The 19,204-nt window shown below is 38.9% G+C and overlaps 2 protein-coding genes across 3 annotated transcripts; one reads left to right on the top strand and one right to left on the bottom strand.

The window, feature by feature from the left end:
- Positions 1 to 1,100: 1,100 nt before the first annotated feature.
- Positions 1,101 to 10,590, bottom strand: phf6 (PHD finger protein 6). The gene is made up of 11 exons (XM_018669468.2): positions 10,424 to 10,590; positions 8,017 to 8,178; positions 7,413 to 7,514; positions 5,715 to 5,848; positions 5,572 to 5,618; positions 3,731 to 3,891; positions 3,491 to 3,634; positions 3,277 to 3,381; positions 3,059 to 3,192; positions 2,061 to 2,190; positions 1,101 to 1,925 (listed from the first exon to the last, which is right to left on the bottom strand). Exons 2-10 carry the CDS (start codon positions 8,146 to 8,148, stop codon positions 2,061 to 2,063), a joined length of 1,089 nt encoding a protein of 362 aa, XP_018524984.1. The 5' UTR covers positions 8,149 to 8,178; positions 10,424 to 10,590; the 3' UTR covers positions 1,101 to 1,925.
- A 2,041-nt stretch (positions 10,591 to 12,631) lies between these two features.
- On the top strand, positions 12,632 to 19,204 carry cab39l1 (calcium binding protein 39, like 1). 2 transcript variants are annotated; one of them, XM_018669489.2, is made up of 9 exons: positions 12,632 to 12,986; positions 13,519 to 13,666; positions 13,751 to 13,915; positions 14,112 to 14,230; positions 15,116 to 15,284; positions 15,372 to 15,431; positions 15,514 to 15,579; positions 15,681 to 15,824; positions 16,012 to 19,204. In XM_018669489.2, exons 2-9 carry the CDS (start codon positions 13,550 to 13,552, stop codon positions 16,201 to 16,203), a joined length of 1,032 nt encoding a protein of 343 aa, XP_018525005.1. In that variant the 5' UTR covers positions 12,632 to 12,986; positions 13,519 to 13,549; the 3' UTR covers positions 16,204 to 19,204. The 2 variants fall into 2 exon arrangements, with proteins under 2 accessions (XP_018525005.1, XP_018524997.1); XM_018669481.2 differs by having other exon boundaries at positions 13,516 to 13,666.

Here is a 19,204-nt window from a genome sequence, read left to right as displayed (position 1 = left end):
GTACATGGTATGTGTATGATAGGTCTTTTTCATGGAGGGAATTTTGACATATCAGAGTAGGAAAAACACAGGTGTACAGAATACGATCAGTGATGGCTAAATGCCAGTTTCTGTTGGACAGTTGGACAGTCGTAGCCTGGTCAGATGCGAACACGAACTGATGAAGCCTCTTGGATGAGAGGTGAAACGTCTTCCTAGACTACAACTAAGTCCAGTTGCTTTTGATTAAAACTTCCTTGAAATCTCCAAATAAGTTGTCTAAATGCTAAGATAAGATTTTTACATTTGAACAATGTATCCAAAGTAAAACAGAAGAGTTAATGTTTCAGATGGGAGCATGAGAGGCCTCGCTGTGAATGTAGAGGGTACAGCTAAGGTAATCTTACATAACTGCATGATCTGACTTCATGACCTTGCAGCCAGTGTGACATTCCTCACTCTTTAAACCTCACCAGAAATCTTCACCTTTAACAACCTGTGATCTGCCATGAGTACGAGGGATGCACCAATACTGATACCAGCATCGGGTATCTGTCTGATACCCTGTTCCTGTACTCGTACATAAAAGTATTCATAAAAGTGTCCCGATACCACGGCATCCAATACCACTTTACGGGAGCGTGACATTCAGTTTGGCGATCAGGTGCTAATTGAGAGCAAGGAAGAGCAATGTCGGCAGTGTGGAGGTATTTCAAAGTGAATGATGGTTACAAAAGTAAAGCAGACTGCAAATTATGCTCTGCAAAGTTGTCAAGAGGAGGGACGAAAGCGAGTACTTTCAACACAAGCAACCTGATAAAACATCTAAAAAACCAACACGATGCCGAGTTCAAAGAGGGTTAGGGTCAGTTACAACAATTTCTTACAGCCAGAGAATGAAACAATATCTGATGAAAACAAAACACATTTTCAAGTAAATGTGCAAAGTGTAATGGCATTAAAAAGTACTCATATTGGTACTCGGTATCGGCAAGTACTCAAATCCAATTAGATTGAAAAACTGTGGTATTGGTGCATCCTTAGTGAGTACTGTGAACACTGTTTTCTATACAACACCTTCTGGACACACTTTCAAATAAAAACTCAGTTCACTCAGCAAATGTGTAAAATAAAATATTTTCTATTTCCAATCATTCATGGATACATTTTGTAGAGATACAAGTAACAGTACATCAAACAAAGTCAAGCCAACTCTTCTAAAGAGCTCTACTTTGCCCTTTAGCAGCTAAATAAAAAAACACCACCTTTAACAGTGGGAAAATCCAAGTGCATGCTGGCAAAACTTGTAATTGTGACTGTCTGAGATCCAGATATTCAAAATTACTCATGATGATAATAATACAGTAGCAAAATATTACATATCAAGAAAGAAAGGCTAACATGAAAAGAGTATTCTTAAGACATGATTACAGAAACAAGGTAATCAAACTGCACAACTTCATAGAGACTAGTAACAAACAGACCCCTCTTAAAAAGTGAGTCCTTTAGAAGCTAAGGAGGAGGAAGAATGTATCGACTTTCAGCAAGTGTGGGTCACGCAATCTGTGGGGACATGGGCAGTGAGTGACAATCAAAAGATCAGCTCTTATTCACGGCAATAATACATGTATTTGAAACTGAGCCCGTAACTGACTCTGGGGAGAGATTAGCCATGGCTTTTCAGTATCCTGCAGCAGCCCCGTGCTCTGCTGAGGACCTCCAGTCTGTGAAAAGCTCATCCACTCAACTCAAAACAGGGTTTAATGAAGAAGACGTCTGCTGAACACTGGGACATTGTGTCCATTTTACTGGAAGAAACTGTGTGAAGGACTCGTGGCAGCTTGCAGACCACGACTTTGTGAGTAGGCTAAGATTTAGTATAAAAAATATCTCTCCCTCGTCTTTTGAGTTCCTCTGTTTTCTCCCCACGTCACATCCATCAGAACCTGTAAAAAATGACATCAACCAAAGGACAGGAAATGTATAAATCTGCATTTCATTTATTTATCTTCATGTATCACAAGTAGACAGTTACAAAGTTTTAATAATAGTTTTGTGTTCAGTAACCGTCAATAACATACCTAGTTGCCATTCAGTTGTGTTGACGGTGTTCCTCCGTGGTCGATTGCTGCCCTCTCTCTACTGCGATTCTCTCGCTCCTCATCTTCCTCATCCCTCTCCTCATTCCCACTGTGGTTCTTACAGTATAACCTAAAACACATGCAAACACATATACATGCAGGGAGAATTTGTAAGTAACAAAATACAGTAATACAAAGCAGCATCTGCACTGCACAGAGAGAGTCAAGTGCTAAAGAGTTAAAGGTTGTCTATAGAGTTTTTACACAATGATTTCATGAGTGGGTCCTCTTTTTGTTTGGATTGTGCACGTAAGCAAGGACACACACATGCACATACACACTGGTTTCATTATAATCCATTTACCAACAGTTGTCAGTGGTCATGCACAAAGAAACATACACATAGCAAAGCCAGGAAAGAGGAAGACTGCAAGCTAGCTGACATGAATGTAAACAATGCACAATTTACAATATTCTAAAAGTTTAGCTTTGCAAATATTTGAGGAGGGAAATTCTTCCAACGTGTTTGTTAGGCCTTAAGGACACACTCAACACATTTTGTTGAGTTAATACTTAATTAACTTTAATCACACTCTCATGCTGAATTGTGATTGGAGAACTGATAGAAGAGGGGTGGCATGAGGTTTAGGATTGTTGGTTGTGGTGAAATAAACCTAACTTCTGTAACTAATAAATACCAGAATATGATATAACACAGTTCAATTGATTAAAAAAATCATTCTGACAACATGATGTCATAATTCTTATTTCATTTTGTGATCCTGTAACCTTTCCCATAACTTTCCTGAGTTTAAGGAATTACTGTTGCTCTGTTAATGATCACATATAAAATTTAACACCAAAGTGAAAATTACTGTAAATATAAAGAGAAAACCTGCATATATAAATACATATTTCAGTAATATTGTCTAAATCTGGTTGTGAAGTGAAAGCGCTATTTATCTTTTTAGCTGAAAATCTGTACAAGTTGAACTCACTTGTAGATACCACGCGCCATGTTTTCGATGTACTTGGCTTTGTCCTGCAGGCCGCAGTGATAGTGGTAGGTCTTCACGCATGCTTTGATTTCACAGCCAATGGTAGCACCCAGCTGAGTGCAGAGTGTACATTTCTAGGAAAACGACAAAGCCAATCATTTAATTGCTGTACATTGCAAACAATAAAAAAATTAAATAAAGTTAAACAAATTTTGTACCATTCTTTTCCCTCTCTTGATTTCCTGGATGACTGTTTTCACATCAAAGTTTCCAAACTCAGCCCGTGATGTAGTGGTCAGCTGGACTGTCCCCGATGAAAAAAGCTGGAAGGGATCAGAGATTACAGACAGATGCAATTTGGTGTGATGTATATACACATTTATAGAGAGTGAGTTGCACAAACACTCTCTTACACACAGTACCATTTCTTACCATGCACTTGTAGTGTGCAGCCACTTTTTTGGAGTTATCAGTGTGAAGCATTCCCCTTGTTTCGTTCTCTTCATCACCAGCATGACAAAAGCCGCAGCGCTGGCCGCCATCTCCTGGACTGGTCCGAAGAGGTGACCTGTCCCGCTGGAACAAACAGAACACTCAGAAACAGAGGCCACATGCAGAACAACCAAGTGAATATCGCAGACTGTATTCACACTTTAAAGAGTGTTGCCTTACATGGGAGGAGCTCTCCTCATCTGCAGCCTGCGAGGAGGTGGAGCGGCTGTCTTCTGATTGGCCACGAGATCCCACTTTGGCTCTCACCTTCTCAAACCGTCCTCTGCCCCTGCTTTGTGGTGGCGATGAGTCTGAATCATTGGCCACACCTCCCTCTTCATCTGGTAACAAACAGCCATGTTTAGCACAGCAAGTTCTGTTTATAAAAAATTCATCAAAGCAAAGTACCTGAGAGTGGATGTAATTTCCATTTTGACACAAAAATCTGATCAAGAACTTCAGACTCAAGCAGATACAGTGGTTTCACTGTAGTGAAGTATCCAGACCCCTTCTCTTTTTGCAGACTTTGTGTTGTGAATTTAATTGTAATTGCCATTTTGCCAATCAATCTATACTCAATAACCCATAATGACAAAGCAAAAACATGTTCTATAAAAAGTTTTGCAAATTCATTAAAAATCAAAAACTGAAATCTCTGATTTACAAAAGTATTTGGATCCTTTTCCAGAGTAGGGGCATCCTCTTTTTTTAAAGAATTCTTGAAATGTGCCTAGAACTTGATTTTTGAACTGCACTGAGCTGGCATAGCTTACCACAGCACACGTGTGTATAAAGTCCCACAATTTGCATTGCACATCAGGATTTCCAGGAGCACAGTGGCCTCAATTGTTGTGAAATGGAAGAAGCTTGGAACAACCAGGACCAGGAGTTGGCTGTCAGGCTAAAATGAGTAACCAGGCAACGAGGGCCTCAGTCAGAGAGGTGACCAAGAACCCAACAATCACTCTAACAGGGCCTCAGAAGTCCTCAGGGCAATCATCTCAGCAGCACTCCAACAATCAGACTTAAATGGTAAAGTGGCTACACAGAAGCCACTTTGAGTGGTACTTTACAGGAGTCAGAGCATAAAAAGCACAGGAAAAGACTCATGAGACAAAAATTGAACCATTTGAGCAGAACACCAAATACTACACCAGGCACTGCTCATCACCTGTCTAATATCATCCCTACAGTGAAGCATGGTGGTAGCAGCATCATGCTATGGGGGACAGGGAGACTGGTCAGAATTGGGAGAAGGATGAATAAAGCCAAATACACAGAGGTTGTTAAAGAAAGCCTGCTTCAAGGTGCATAAGACCTGAGACTTTCAGCACAACAATGACTTGGAGCATACAGCCAATATGCTGGTTTGATTCTGGGACAAATCTCTGACTATCCAAACTAAACCAAGACTTAAACCATAGAGAATATCTTCAGAGAGACCTGAAGACAACAGTTCACAGACACTTCCCATTCAATCTGACAAGAGCTTGAGAGAATCCTACTGGAGGAATGGGATAAACTACCCACATCCAGGGGTTCAAAGTTTGTAGAGACTCACCCAAGAACACTTGAGGGCATAATTTTGTAAATGAGAGATTTCACATTTTGATTTTGCAGAAATTCCTAAAAAACATATTTTCACTTTGTCATTGTTGGTTATTGAGAGTAGACTGCTAAACAAAAAATGGTAATTTCCCTATTAAAAATTTAATCAAAAACACAAAGTGTGCAAAAAGTTAATGGGGTCTGAATACTTCCTGAACACACTGTATCTAGGGTTACTGCACTAAGACAGTGTTTCGTGTGGTATTAGTATTTAACATTGTAACACATTTCACAATAAAATGCAAACAAGACAATCATTAGTAGTCAATAGTACTATGGTATGCATAACAAACAACTCAAATTCATGGGATCAAGTGTTTGTATATATATGTTGTGACTGAAAAGGAAAACAGAAGTCCAGCTGTAAATCCAATCATCCATGTAGCCTGGTGGTATGTTTAAGCATACTCTACCTTGAATGCCATCCTGAGAAGCATCTCTGTGTTTGCGACAGTAAACGCTGCATTCGGAACAAAAGAAAAAAATGACATGAATGACAAATATCTTTATTTGTTGTGGATGAATGTGTGTAAGGTCCAAAGACAAAGTGACTTACAGATAAATCCCTTGTGAGGGATTCTCTTTGATTTGGGCTTTGTCCTTCACAGCACAGTAATAGTGATACGTTCTCCGGCAAGTCTTCACATCACAGCCGATAGTAGCACCCGGTCGGTGACATGAGGAACACATCTGGAGAAAAAAGAAACAGAGCTGCATCTTTCAGGGAAAAAAACTACCAAGCACATGCAGTCTCACAACCTTTTATGTTCATTCGAATAGCTGACAACTGCTAATGTGATTTGTCAATTAGCAATGTGAAATGTGATTTGCCAGTGTGGATCCGAATCATAATTTCTCTCCAAAGACCATGGGACCCCGACAGACACAACTGTCTGAAAGGCCATATGCAAATATCATGAAACAATATCCCTGTGGGGAGAATTATGTTTGTGGCAGGAGGAAAACAAATTAAATGCAGGAGGGAAGATGGAACAAAAGCACATAAGATAAAAAAAAAAAGCAGACAGAGAAACAGCAGAGAAATCTTAGTATTGACAGGTTGTAAATAAAAATTCAAGCATTTTTACATTTATGCAAAGATACATTGCCAATACTGATCATTATTTGTTATTTGTTAATATCTAAAAATTGCTCTTCGAAATAGATTTCACAGTAGAAAACATGTATATGTAGCTCAAGGTGGATGAGAGTAAAAGAACAAACTTTAAAAAATTAAACTTAACATACTGCTCAGAGATATGTAGAAATGACACTTCACTTGTAAATATATTGGTAATCTCTCACCACAGTGAAAAGTCAATATTATGTGTGAAATTGATATTCATTTACACCTATGTACATACTGTACAAATTCAATCAGAAAAGCTGCTAATTAAATTTTAATTGCATTACAGAATCAGACTCCTTATTCAACAGTTTGTCAGACAGAGGGAAAAAACACAACCTGTTAATTTTAACACGTGGAATTCAGGGTCTTTTATTAGATGGAAAAGCTGATGAGCTACCAGCTCATTTTAATCATCTGTAGGGAACTTACATAGCTATTCTATATAATGCACACATACACACCATGAATACAAAGAATGGTAAATGGATTTGGATGGACTTGTACTTATATAGCGCTTTTCTAGTTGTATCGACTATCAAAGCGCTTTAAAATACATGTCACATTCACCCATTCACACACACAGTCATACAGTGCTTGCACTACGCACAAAGCACTCTAGCACATTCACACACCGATGTTACAAACATCGGGGGCAGCGTGGGCTTCAGTATCTTGCCCAAGGATACTTTGGCACGAACTAGAAGAGCCGGGGATCGAACCTTCCGATTAGTGGGCGACCCGCTCTACCTCCTGAGCCACAGCCGGTGTACGAACTTGCACACCTCAGGTATACACACAGAGGAAACTTAACATTACGGTAGATTTACACTACAGTGACATCATCACGCTCAGGAAAACATCAGTGAGCAACATCAAGCAGCAGTGACTGGATGTGCAGTAGTGTTGGCCTCAATACCACCATCCCATATCACCATATATTTAGATCTAGTAATATGCATTTAAATATAAACATGCACAAATACATACATAAATATGTTGGATTTCATTTTAATGAGTCATTCATAATTTATAGTTTTCACATGACTTGATTTTGTGGCCTTATACAGTAACACTCTTTGTCCTCAAATCATTAATGCTACACTGAGATGACCACTGGGTACTTACCAGTTTATTTCCCCTCTTGATCTCTTTTTTCACATCCTCAAGGGAAAATCCTCCGATGTTTTCACTGTCTGAGTGAGATGTAACCAGGGCAGAGGAGAATAGCTACATAGAAAAAATATGAAAACACCTACTGAATGGTTTTTGTTTTTTACACGTTATCAAATAAAATCTGATAAAATGCTGCAATGTTGCACATTTCCTTATGAGTTGCAATTATTGTTTTTGTCAAATTCATTTAGCCAGGTTTTTGATATAGCATGTTAAGCTGCAGAGCAGTGTTCTCTTAACCTGGAAGTCACAACCAGCCAGAAGACAAAAGACTATTTGGAGACTTTCAAGATTATTTTTAGGAGATGATCCTCATATTTTGTGCTAAACAAATGTATTATATCTGTTTTTTCATAGTGTATCTCTTTTTTGCATTGTGAGTAGAGGGTTTTTTCAATTACTTTCTCTTATAAGGAAGTGGAATAATAAAAATAAAAGCCACAATTTTGGGGCTAAACTGTCCACTGTTCTGCATACATTTCAGGTTGCAAACACACAGGATTTTGGCTTGAGGTATCACAGGCTAAAAAGATTGAGAACTACGAGCTCTCCTCACCATGCACTTATGGTGGGCTGCCACCTTCTGGCTGTCAGACACCAGCAGCTGGCCGCACTCCTTGTCCCGGTTGGTTCTGCAGAAGGCACATTTAGGCAGCCGCGCTGCAGCTCCTTTCCTCTGTCCTGACATGGCCAAAGGCTTTTTTGTTTGCCCAAAGATCTAATGAAAAAACAAAACACCACAGAAAATGATAAAGTGAGCATGGCAAGATAACTTTGAATTCCACAGGCTGTTAAACACTTTTTAAATAGATGTTTCCAAAGCAGTTAGAAAAACAACTTCTCACTCAATCATCCACTAACATTGCATTTCTAAGTCCTCCACTATATCATCAAAACAACTTTAACAGTTATTGATGCATTCATCACACATCTATTTCATAATCACAGCTCATATCTGATTCAAAGAGGACGCCATAAGACTTTTAATGCATACAGTATGTGGATGATGCCCAGAGCAGTTGGCAATATAGATAAAAAGTGAAAGATGGAAATGATGGCCACACATATTAGCAGCAAGGCAATATAACAACAGAGTTTAATGTGGTCATAACCAGGGAGGAAAATGTGCAAATCTGCATAACTGTCCATGTGTGAGTTGCCAAACATCCCTTACATGTTCAGTTACTGAAGGATAAACTGTGTTCTGGAAATAAAGCTTTTTTTCTTTCACCAACTAACAGTCAGTGTTGTGAAATAATGAGTATAGCCCTTTGGAAAGGAGCCATTAGAGGCTATTTTCCAGAAACAGCTAGAAACAAAACTTTGACTCAACTACAACTTCAAGAAATTCCAAAATGGAGCAACCAAAGTCACAAAAGAAGAGCTCTGTGCCCTAAAAACACTTGTGTTTCTCAGCAAAGCGTCTGATGGATCACACATGGGGCCCACACATTTGTTGCAGGTCTGCAGCTCGACACTTTTTCTGAGAGTTTCTGATGGTCTGCAGTTTGAATGCTAAAATGCTAAAATCCACAGAATGTGTGTATCTTACAGTGTCTAAAATTGCTGAACAATGCCAGCATTTTGTGAGATCTTGATTTAGTTTGCGGAAGGTGATCAAAAAAAACACTGCTGATGTGTCATGGCTGAAGACAATATCAGTACAACACAGGCCTGCAATTAGCAACATTCACCAGTCATCTCTGGACTAAATCAGATTAAAGAAGAACACAGAGGGAAATCAGCAGAAGCAGGACTCTGAAGCTGGAGGACCAGACCTGATGCAGCCCATTAAACCATGCTCACAGGGGCGACTTTTATAATTAGAGACAAACCTCCATACACACCCATCTCCCATATTCTACCACATCTGTCTGCCCCAACTTCTCTTTAAAAAATAAAGTTAAAATATATATGTGTGTGTGTGTGTTTTTTTTTATTCAGAGGAAAGATTACAAATTTAGTCTGTATTGCTTGTTGTGATAAGCAAGCAAGACATACACCTAACCAGAAACTGGAGTGCTATAAATACTAGTATTGTATATTTTTAGCTGGATTCTGATTAAATCTTTTGCATGTATATTAATCAAGATTTTTCTTGAAAGTCATACGGGACTGGTTGCAAACCCATCAATGTATTCTTTGGAAGAGTAGATCAAGCCTCCAAACGTGTGCTGTCATTTGCAGAGATAGTCTGATGTTGTCCATAATGCGCTGCAAGCTCCGCATTTACATTAAATATGAGGATTAAAAAGATCTACTCAATCCTTCATAGTCCACAAACGAAAGTGGGTGTTTTAAAAATCACAATAGCAGTGTGCTGCGACGCCTTGATAGAGCCATTACAGCCATGATAGCAGGGCCAGGCTTTCACTGCGGCGGCTACAGCAGCGGAGCCAGCGTGCAAACACAATACTCTCCATGTAAATAACACTAAATATCCTTTATTTCAACCCCTGCTCTTCACTGAAATGCTCTCATTTCACACGCCTGCTCTACATGGCGATGTTGTGGTCGACTTGTGACGAGAGCAAGCGAAATATAAAAAGTGCCTCAAATTTCTGCTACAAAGTTTTGAATTAAAGGGGGTGTGTGTCTCTTTCTCCACCAAACTAGCTGTAACTGAAAACAATTTTCACTATGAACATCTCAACGCCCTGAAATTTCTCCCAAGGCCCTTTCATGCAGGAAAATAAAGGTCGACGGTAGGAAAATTTGACACTTCGACATTATGTTTCTACTGGAACCTGAAATACTGCGAATATTTCCCTTTAAATGTGGGAAATTATCATGACAGGCGCGGGTCTTTGCAAACCGTTTCGAAGTAAAGAGCGCCATACGTGATGTATCCCTGTGAAAAGAGAGCAGCTCAGCTTGTACGCCAGCAATACGGCCTGAAACGACAATAGGCCATAAAATACATCGGCTATCATCCGGCCGCGGACACACAGCTCACATCTTACCTGCTAATATAATCTTATAGCGCTGAGACGAAAGAAAAGATGAGAAAGTGTTCCGGGCAGCGACTGTGTTTCTTTCCGTCCTTCAGAAGTGATCGTGTGCTTTTCACACTAGCATCAAGCTAGCTACCATGTCCACGGCGGCGGGACTTCTGGGTATGGCTTTCAGAATAAAAGTCTTGCTGACGACAGTATGTTGCAATATTTGAAACGTGAAAAGATGCAGGAGGTCAGAGTACGCAGGAAACGAAAGTGCTTTACAAAAATACCTCATGAAAATGACTTTAATTTTGAAGTATCGATATCCCATAAGCAGATATGACTTCAGGGCGGGCCATGTGTCATGCAGATTAAAAAAGGTTGGACAAATGCTTGTATTATGTCGTATTTTAATTTTAAAGAGTTGTAGTACCTAATTTCAATTTTGTCACAAAACATGAGGAGTTTTACGTGTTAAGGTTTTTATTTGTCATAATTTCTTTAAAATAATAAAATAAAATGCACATGCAAAGACTTGACAAAGGCTGGACTACCAATCCGTTTTTGATAATTTGGTTAACTCCAGCATATATATATATATATATATATATATATATATATATATATATATATATAGAGAGAGAGAGAGAGAGAGAGAGAGAGTTAAAACTCTTTAAAATCTACTGGAAACATCTGCAGGAAGAATCCTTAAAATCAATGGCAGACAAGAGAACAACAAACAGTTAATTTAAAAAAAAAATGTTGTGGTCAAAGGTATCAAAGATTTGAACAGGTCTGTGGGTGCAGAACACTTTTGAACAAATACATCAACAGTGTCATCCATAATGGCAGTAGCAGTTGTGAGGTGACCAGTTTGTGCAACTGAACTACCTGAGGTGTAGTTGTTACATCTAAACATCCCAAACCATGCAACACGTGTGATACAGTTTGAAGTATATATATAATAAACTCCAAAAACTGCATATTATTTATGAGCACGCAATTTCATTTTGTAAATGTTTACATAACTAGCAACACAGAGAGATGCAGAATGTGATGTAGTGAGCACAAACCCTCTAATGCTTTTCATACTTTTTTGTCAACATCTGGATTGATTTACTGTCATCAACTGGTGGGAACATGATGGTACAATGCTGCAGGCATCATATGGGAATCATAACAAAAACATAACAAAACAAAAAAGTTTAGCATGGTTAAGCACAGGATTTGGTGTGATACCAATATGATGGTTGGTTTCTTCGGCCAAACTGATTAAAATGAAGTGCAGAGAAAAACTCTGCTAAGACAACCTGAAGTGTTTTTAAGATCAATGCTGATGACATGATGAGAGTGCTGTCAGTTCATATCACAATGAGATCAGAAAACTAAAACTTGGAGGGAAAATCCTTAAGCTTGTAGTACAGTTAAATTAGATTTATAACATTCATTAGTGTAACGCATTAAGAGAAGAGTAGTAGAGAGAGTAGAGTAGTAGTAGAGTAAGAGTACAAAAGTACAAATGATGCCAGCCTATTATATTTATATTAGGGAAAAGGAAACACTGCAACAGAACCAACCCTTTAAGAGAAATTCTGAGACATACCAGAAGATGTTCTATAGATATGATGAAGAGAGGATAGCAAATACTCAGCCAACCAGGAAACACAGGCTTTTGCATCATTTATGTGAGTATATGTTGAATATTGTCAAATACTGCGTGATTACTTTTAATATATTCAGTAAATCAGGTTTACAATAATTCTCTGTTTAATTATGTGTATTTTGTGACTTCTGTGAATTTTCTGAAATCTTTTTTTCACTGCATATACCAGAATATGATGCAGCCAAAAGACTTTACGAGAAAAAATACAATTATTACTACTTCTAGTAAATATACTTTCTTTTTTGCTGTAATAACGATACTCTAATTCTATGTACATAAAAATGAAGAGGACTGACAGGCCTGAATATTTCTCCGCTCACTTTCTCTGTCTTATCTTCTGATCTTTTCTCGAGAATTTGGCTGCACTTGCTTACTGTTACGGGGTAGTCCGGTTATAGGGGTTTCACGGGTAGTCTTTTATCTATCCACCCACACGAAGAATACGAGCCGTCAAACATGCGCATCCACAGACGAGAGGGAGTTACCACATAAAAATTAGCCTTGGTTAAAGTGATTGGCTAAAAATTGTGTCAGTCATTTTGGAGAGCAAAAACATACCCGCCCAGTGTCCCCGGGATGAGGAGAGTATGTGAGTGTCCACAGAAGAGAACAGGGAAATGAAGTTGTCAGACAGGCCAACCCAGCGACTCTCTCTTCACAACTAGGCAGCTAGCAAGTTAGGTGACAGTCGGTCACGAGAAGAGAGATTTTCATGAAATATCACAGCTATGAACGTCGTCCGTCTGAGCAACTTGTAGCCACAATTGGTACACGTTAGATAGACACAGCTACAGATCTCAGATAACGTTACAGACATTTCAAAGTAACGTTACAGTAGAAAAAGAAAGTGGAGACAACTTGCTAGCCTGCTAGCTAACCTTTAGCCACCGAGCCTCCTTCGGCTTAAAAACTACAGTTCACTCGGTGAGTCTTGACAGCCTGAACCGAACATTTCAGCAGTGTCTTTTATATATTTTCCACGGTACTCGCTGTTTGCTATGCAGTGTGCTTGTTTCTTGCTACAGCTAACTAGGTCATAAGCTAGCTGAAGTTTGCTGATGAACATTGCTGTAGCGTTGACATTTGTAACGTCTAATTGTCCGTGACATCCTTGTTTCGGGTAGAAAGTCAGCCTTTTGTAAGGCCGGGTTAAGGTTAACTTTGAGAAACTAAGAAACCAGTGCAAACATACCGTAGAGCTCTTACTTAGGCCCCAGTCTGTCCGCATTATCGTTGATAACTAACTAATGTAACGTTAGCAACGTTAGCTAGTTCTATGCGTTGTTATGGTCTTTAAAACTGTAACCCAATAGTTTACTTCAGGGCGTCGAGTTACAGTCAGACAGTGTAGCTGTAGCCTTGCTTTCTTCAGGTGAAAGCTTTCTCAGCCATTTCCTGATGCGAAGAGGTACAGGAAGTTGAACTGCTTTAATTGCACAGTGTTTTATTTCAGCAGAGATCTGGGCTTGGATCACCTCTCTTCAGTCATGCCTTTTCCTTTTGGGAAGTCTCAGAAGAGTCCAGCTGAAATAGTGAGGAGTTTGAAGGAGAACATGGCATACATGGAAAAGCTGGATGCTGGAGACAGCAAGAAGTGTGAAAAGGTCAGCACTGGTTTTTCTCCTGATTGCTCTTATTCTTAACACCAACTATCGGTTGTAGTCACCAACTGCTTTTCCACACTTAAGGTTGCAGAAGAGGTGTCCAAAAATCTGGCCTCACTGAAGGAGGTGCTCTGTGGAACAGGTGACAAGGAGCCTCAAACTGAAGCGGTGGCTCAGCTCGCACAGGAGCTGTACAACACCAACCTTCTCATTGCACTCATTGCCAACCTGCAGAGGATTGATTTTGAGGTGGGTAACATATAATTCTTTCTGCAGTGACTGTATGGGTGTAAAGTATTGATTAAATTGTGCGGTCAGCAAATGGTCAGTGGGGAGCGTGTGTACGCCTGATTTGAACATCTTTGCCCAAAGCAAAAATGTCTTTGCATGTCATCATTACCTAGTCAGTCAGTCATTCATCTGTCTGAGTGCTTCTTTTTCACAGGGGAAGAAGGATGTGGTTCATTTGTTCAGCAATATAGTGAGACGTCAGATTGGCACTCGCACTCCCACTGTAGAGTACATTTCTACACACCCACAGATCCTCTTCATGCTTCTGAAAGGGTAAGTTCATCTTTTCAGGTTTCAGGAACTCAGTATTTGATACTTTGATATCAGATATGAGTGTGTTGTTTGTCCATTGTTCTCCTGACCTTTAGAGGCCCCTAAACTGGTAGAGATCATCAAATTCCCCAGATCATTTAGTTGTTGTTTTTAAAGTTACCATTTAAAACTTTTGTGTTTAAATCACTTTCTCTCAGCATGCCTCATGATTCTCTACGTTACTTATGTGTTTCAACAACTCCCAGAGGAACGAGCATGAACTTGTTGCATTCACATGTGGGTTACACATGAAGATGAGCAGAGAGATAGTTGAGTGCTGGTTTTACAGCTCTAAGAAACTGAGTCATCCTGCTTACTCAAAGAGCAACCATGTCTAACAGCTGCACTGTATTATGGTCCATTTAGGCTGGTTTCAGTGGATCAAATGCTCTCTTTGCAAATTGCCACTTCTGTGATGGATCTGCTCTCCTTTTGAACATTATTCCTAAATGTCAACTTCTTTTAAGATGAACATTCAGACAGACATCAAAACCCGACATTTACTGTTGATGTGTTAGATGATTCTTCTAATAATAAACCCCCATGTAGCTGCATGGCAAATTGTCTACATTTAGCCTGGTATCTTCAGGCATATCAAAAATATCTCACTATGGAAAATAAGGCCTAAAAATTGAATATTTTTCTGAAGCAAAGAAAAAAACCAAAACAAATTTAATGCCAGATCAACAGCTTTAGAAGTAGTGGGAAGGAGGTTGGGTGGGGGTCCTTCAAATAATGCAGATTTTTAATGGTTTTCACTTGTGTTACATCTACAGTGTACATTTTATAACTGGTCTGATGATGCATATGACTTGACCTGGACTAGACATGTATTACCTTCCACAGATATGAGAGTGCAGAAGTGGCTCTAAACTGTGGAATGATGCTGAGGGAGTGCCTGCGTCACGAGCCTTTAGCACGGACGGTGCTCTTCTCTGAAGAGTTCTTCTGCTTCTTCCGTTATGTAGAGCTCTCAACCTTTGACATTGCCTCAGACGCTTTTGCCTCGTTCAAGGTACACTAACAAATCTTCTTTCTAATTGCAGCATCTTCATATTAATAGTTCTTGTCTAATACCTGGGTCTCTTCTGTTGCTGCACAGGATCTCCTCACAAGACACAAGATCATGTGTGCAGATTTCCTGGAGAACAATTATGACAGGGTTAGCCTTCTTCTGTTGGTTTAGATCTTTAATTGAAGGACAGCTCAAGCTTTGCCTAACATACTTTCAAACTGCCTGTCAGGTTTTTACAGAATACGAGAAGCTCCTGCACTCTGACAACTACGTCACCAAACGACAGTCTTTGAAGGTAAAAGCTTTGCTGCTCTGTCGAATCAAAATCACTGATGAAGTTTGATTTGAGCTTCAGATTCAAGTGTAGCTGACATTACTTAATTGTACTGTTTTCAGCTCCTTGGGGAGCTTCTCCTGGATAGACACAACTTCACTGTCATGACAAAGTACATCAGTCGGGCAGAAAACTTGAAGCTGATGATGAACTTGCTAAGAGACAACAGCCGGAACATCCAGTTTGAAGCGTTCCATGTCTTCAAGGTGAGCACATACACTAGGCATCATCAGTGCAACAGTTCAGTGTTTAAAATTCAAGTTGTATATTCATGCCACAAACAGTTATTGAAAGAAAAGTGCAAAATGCCGCTAACTTAAATCAGTAAAACATTCTTTTTAAGAGAAGTATGGACTGATGCAGCCATTTGATTTCATCTCTCTTCTTTCAAAGGTATTTGTTGCAAACCCCAACAAGACTCAACCCGTGCTGGACATCCTGCTGAAGAACCAGACCAAACTTGTGGAGTTCCTGAGCCACTTCCAGACGGACAGATCCGAGGACGAGCAGTTCTGTGATGAGAAGAACTATCTGATCAAGCAGATCCGGGACCTGAAGAGGCCCACCGCACCGGAGGAAGCCTAAAAGTAGCAGGGATGACTGCTCCATCAGGTGGTAGATTTTTAGAGGTAGTGGCTGGAGCTGCAGAGGGCTAAGTGAGAGTCTAAAAGTCACGCTTCATTAAGATTAAATATTAACTACAAAACATAGGAAAAAAGTAAAGATTACTTCCTTCACTTTCTGTTTTTAGTGTGGATATGGAGGTGATTTCCATCCAGCAACCTGAGTGGGCCAAGAACTGTTATTTAAACCATAGTGTTTCCTCTTTAGTCATAATGAAATTGCATTTAGTCTGTTGTTTTAATGTTGGACCTTAAACTGTTACCTTTCCACATACATTGTCACTGGCAGAGACCTTAGAATGACAGAAACTTCACCCAGTTCACAGCTAACACGAGCTCTGAGGTATTCTTGAAAGTCTCTTTTTTTTCTAGAAACTTGTCTATATTTTAGATTGAAAAGCTGAGGAGACGTAAATATATTATTTTTCTAATGTATCTTTATGGTAAGCAGTTTAAAACATACAGTAACTCTTTTCTCATTGCTTTGCCTAACTGATTGCATAGGTTTGGTTTATTGCCTTATTGTAAGCTGTTGTATTGTACAGGGACTTCAGTGAGCTTTAGAAATACAGCTTTGGCTGAGTGACATATGGATCATATTGGCCAGGTCAGCCATTTTTGATGATTATTGTGTAGTTATTAGGCCTTCCAGTTGCATGTGTGAGGTTACAGAGGTCTGAAATGATCCTGCAGTGCTGTACTTGCCAATGGATTAGCTGGCACAGGAAGAGAAAATCAAAACCATAGAGGAATCAATTTATTGTGCTGTGATTTTTAGGCTGAGGCTACATGACTGAAATAGAAACACGGCATCAGATAATGCTGCAGGGTAGCAGCCATCCATTCACTGCTAATGTGGACAGCCAGGATATACAGATTGATCTCACTCGTAGCACTCCATTTCATCCTCACTCACTGAGCACAGATAGCAATAATTCATTTGAAACAATGATTTAACAAATAATTAATTCATGTGGTTTTAAACTACTTGATATATGCCATCTTAGGCGTTTTCTTTCACATTATTAGCACTGCATAACACAAGAAATAATACTGCAGTTTACACAGAGTTGTTGCATAAGGATGCATCATAAGTATGTTACACTGTAAATCTATTGTGTTCATATCAGAGAGTTGTTGACATGTTGAAGAGACTTTACACTAATTTTGGTTGGGATTGTTGTTTCTTGAAAAACTTTAAAGATTTTCTTTGACACTCAGTGAACATCTGCTACACTGGACATGAGAACTGGGCAAACTGTAGGGAATGGACTGTTTGATTTGACTGGAATATTTTGTTAAAACTAATGACATCACTTTAATCACACATCTCCCATCCAGACAGTTAGTTACTACTAAAAGACTACTAAAAGAAAAGAGAGGTGCTGAAACACACACACAGGATTTTAAATGGTATGTCCCTCTCTGATATGATTATAATAATGCATTTTGATAGAATACACTTTAACATAATTGTGATGCATCAGAAAGCACTTTTCTGTCAGCTGTCACCATATTGTCAAAATACCCACAATGCACTGTTAAAATAAGAATGAATTTGTTCCTCACATGCATCACTCATCACTTCTACTTCTTAAAGAGACTTCTGTTGATATAATTGCCTTACTACTGCCATTGTCACTAAAATGGCATACTAGGGATTTCAAGATGTGTTGTCTGGGCGCACAGTCTTCTAGTATATACCTCATGGGATTTGAGTTTGCGGATGCTGCGTTCTCTTTTCTTTCCTTCCTAGATGAGATATTTTATTTGACATTTTAAGATACACGACAGTGGTTTGTATGCATGCCTAAACTTGATATATATATGTTTAAACTTGAACAGGGACTGCAATCTGGTTTTCACGATGGAAAACTAGATTTTTAAACTTAAATATTTCATTGGCTGGTGCCACACGTACGTTAATTCATAGTGAATTGCAGTGTGGTACTCCTTAATGAATGTTGCCTTATTTAAAGACATTTAATGGATTGTAATGTAAAATTCCAGACCTCTTAATTTGTTTTTATGCCAAAGTAAATATAAAAAGGGTGAAAATGTACATTTCAAGTCCCAAATGCATTAGGCCTTCCATTTCATTTCTCAGACCCACATCTAGTGCAGTGTAGATTTGTTATTAACTATGTTACACTCCTAATGTTACCCTGTGAGTGTAAATACACATTTTTAAAAAATCACTTATGGCTATTTGGTACACTGCACCAGATAGTCACAAAGTTAGTACCAGGCCTTTCAAGATCCATAAAATAATTTGAGAAATCTGCTGTGAATGTGGTACATTATGCATAAATGCAGACTGAAGTCCTGCACACAGTGCACAGCTATGTCACCAGTTTATGAAAGAAAGTTTGTCGGACAGTATGTGTGAGTTTCTCAGAATATCCTGATGGTGATCAACTTTTCAGCTCCTTGATGAGAGACTGAAGTCACTGTAATAATATCCAAGATTATCAGCCTGTTGTTTAACAAGATCATGTCATTTTTAAAGAAAAAAACAACAAAATATTTTCAGGTGGCATATAGATGTACATTCAAACTTTCTTGAAATTTGAGTTCAGTCATGACGTGCACTATGTGAAGGACATGCTGTACACAGATATCCCACCAGAGGGAGCTGTTGGCACCTTGTATTAGTTGTAAAAACAAAGCATTTCATGTTTCTATAACCCTACCTCTAATTATGAATATTTAAATCACTGGCAATATTATGTAGACATCAACACAAATCCCTTAAGATCAATACTATATATTTCATGATTTAGAGTTCTCTGTTTAAATATTTGTTGTGCTTTACTTTTATTCTATTGCCTTATTTTTTTCCTGTCTTTTTCCACACTCTGGATATTCTCTTTATTTACCATGGGAGAGAATTATATGTACATAACTTTATAAATGATAAATTGTGGAAGCATTCGTGAAAATAAAACTTTATGGCAATTTAA

The sequence above is a fragment of the Lates calcarifer genome, linkage group LG8, assembly GCF_001640805.2.
Source record: "Lates calcarifer isolate ASB-BC8 linkage group LG8, TLL_Latcal_v3, whole genome shotgun sequence".
In the NCBI taxonomy this organism is placed as follows: domain Eukaryota; kingdom Metazoa; phylum Chordata; class Actinopteri; family Centropomidae; genus Lates; species Lates calcarifer.
This window is presented reverse-complemented; position numbering and strand designations above follow the sequence as displayed.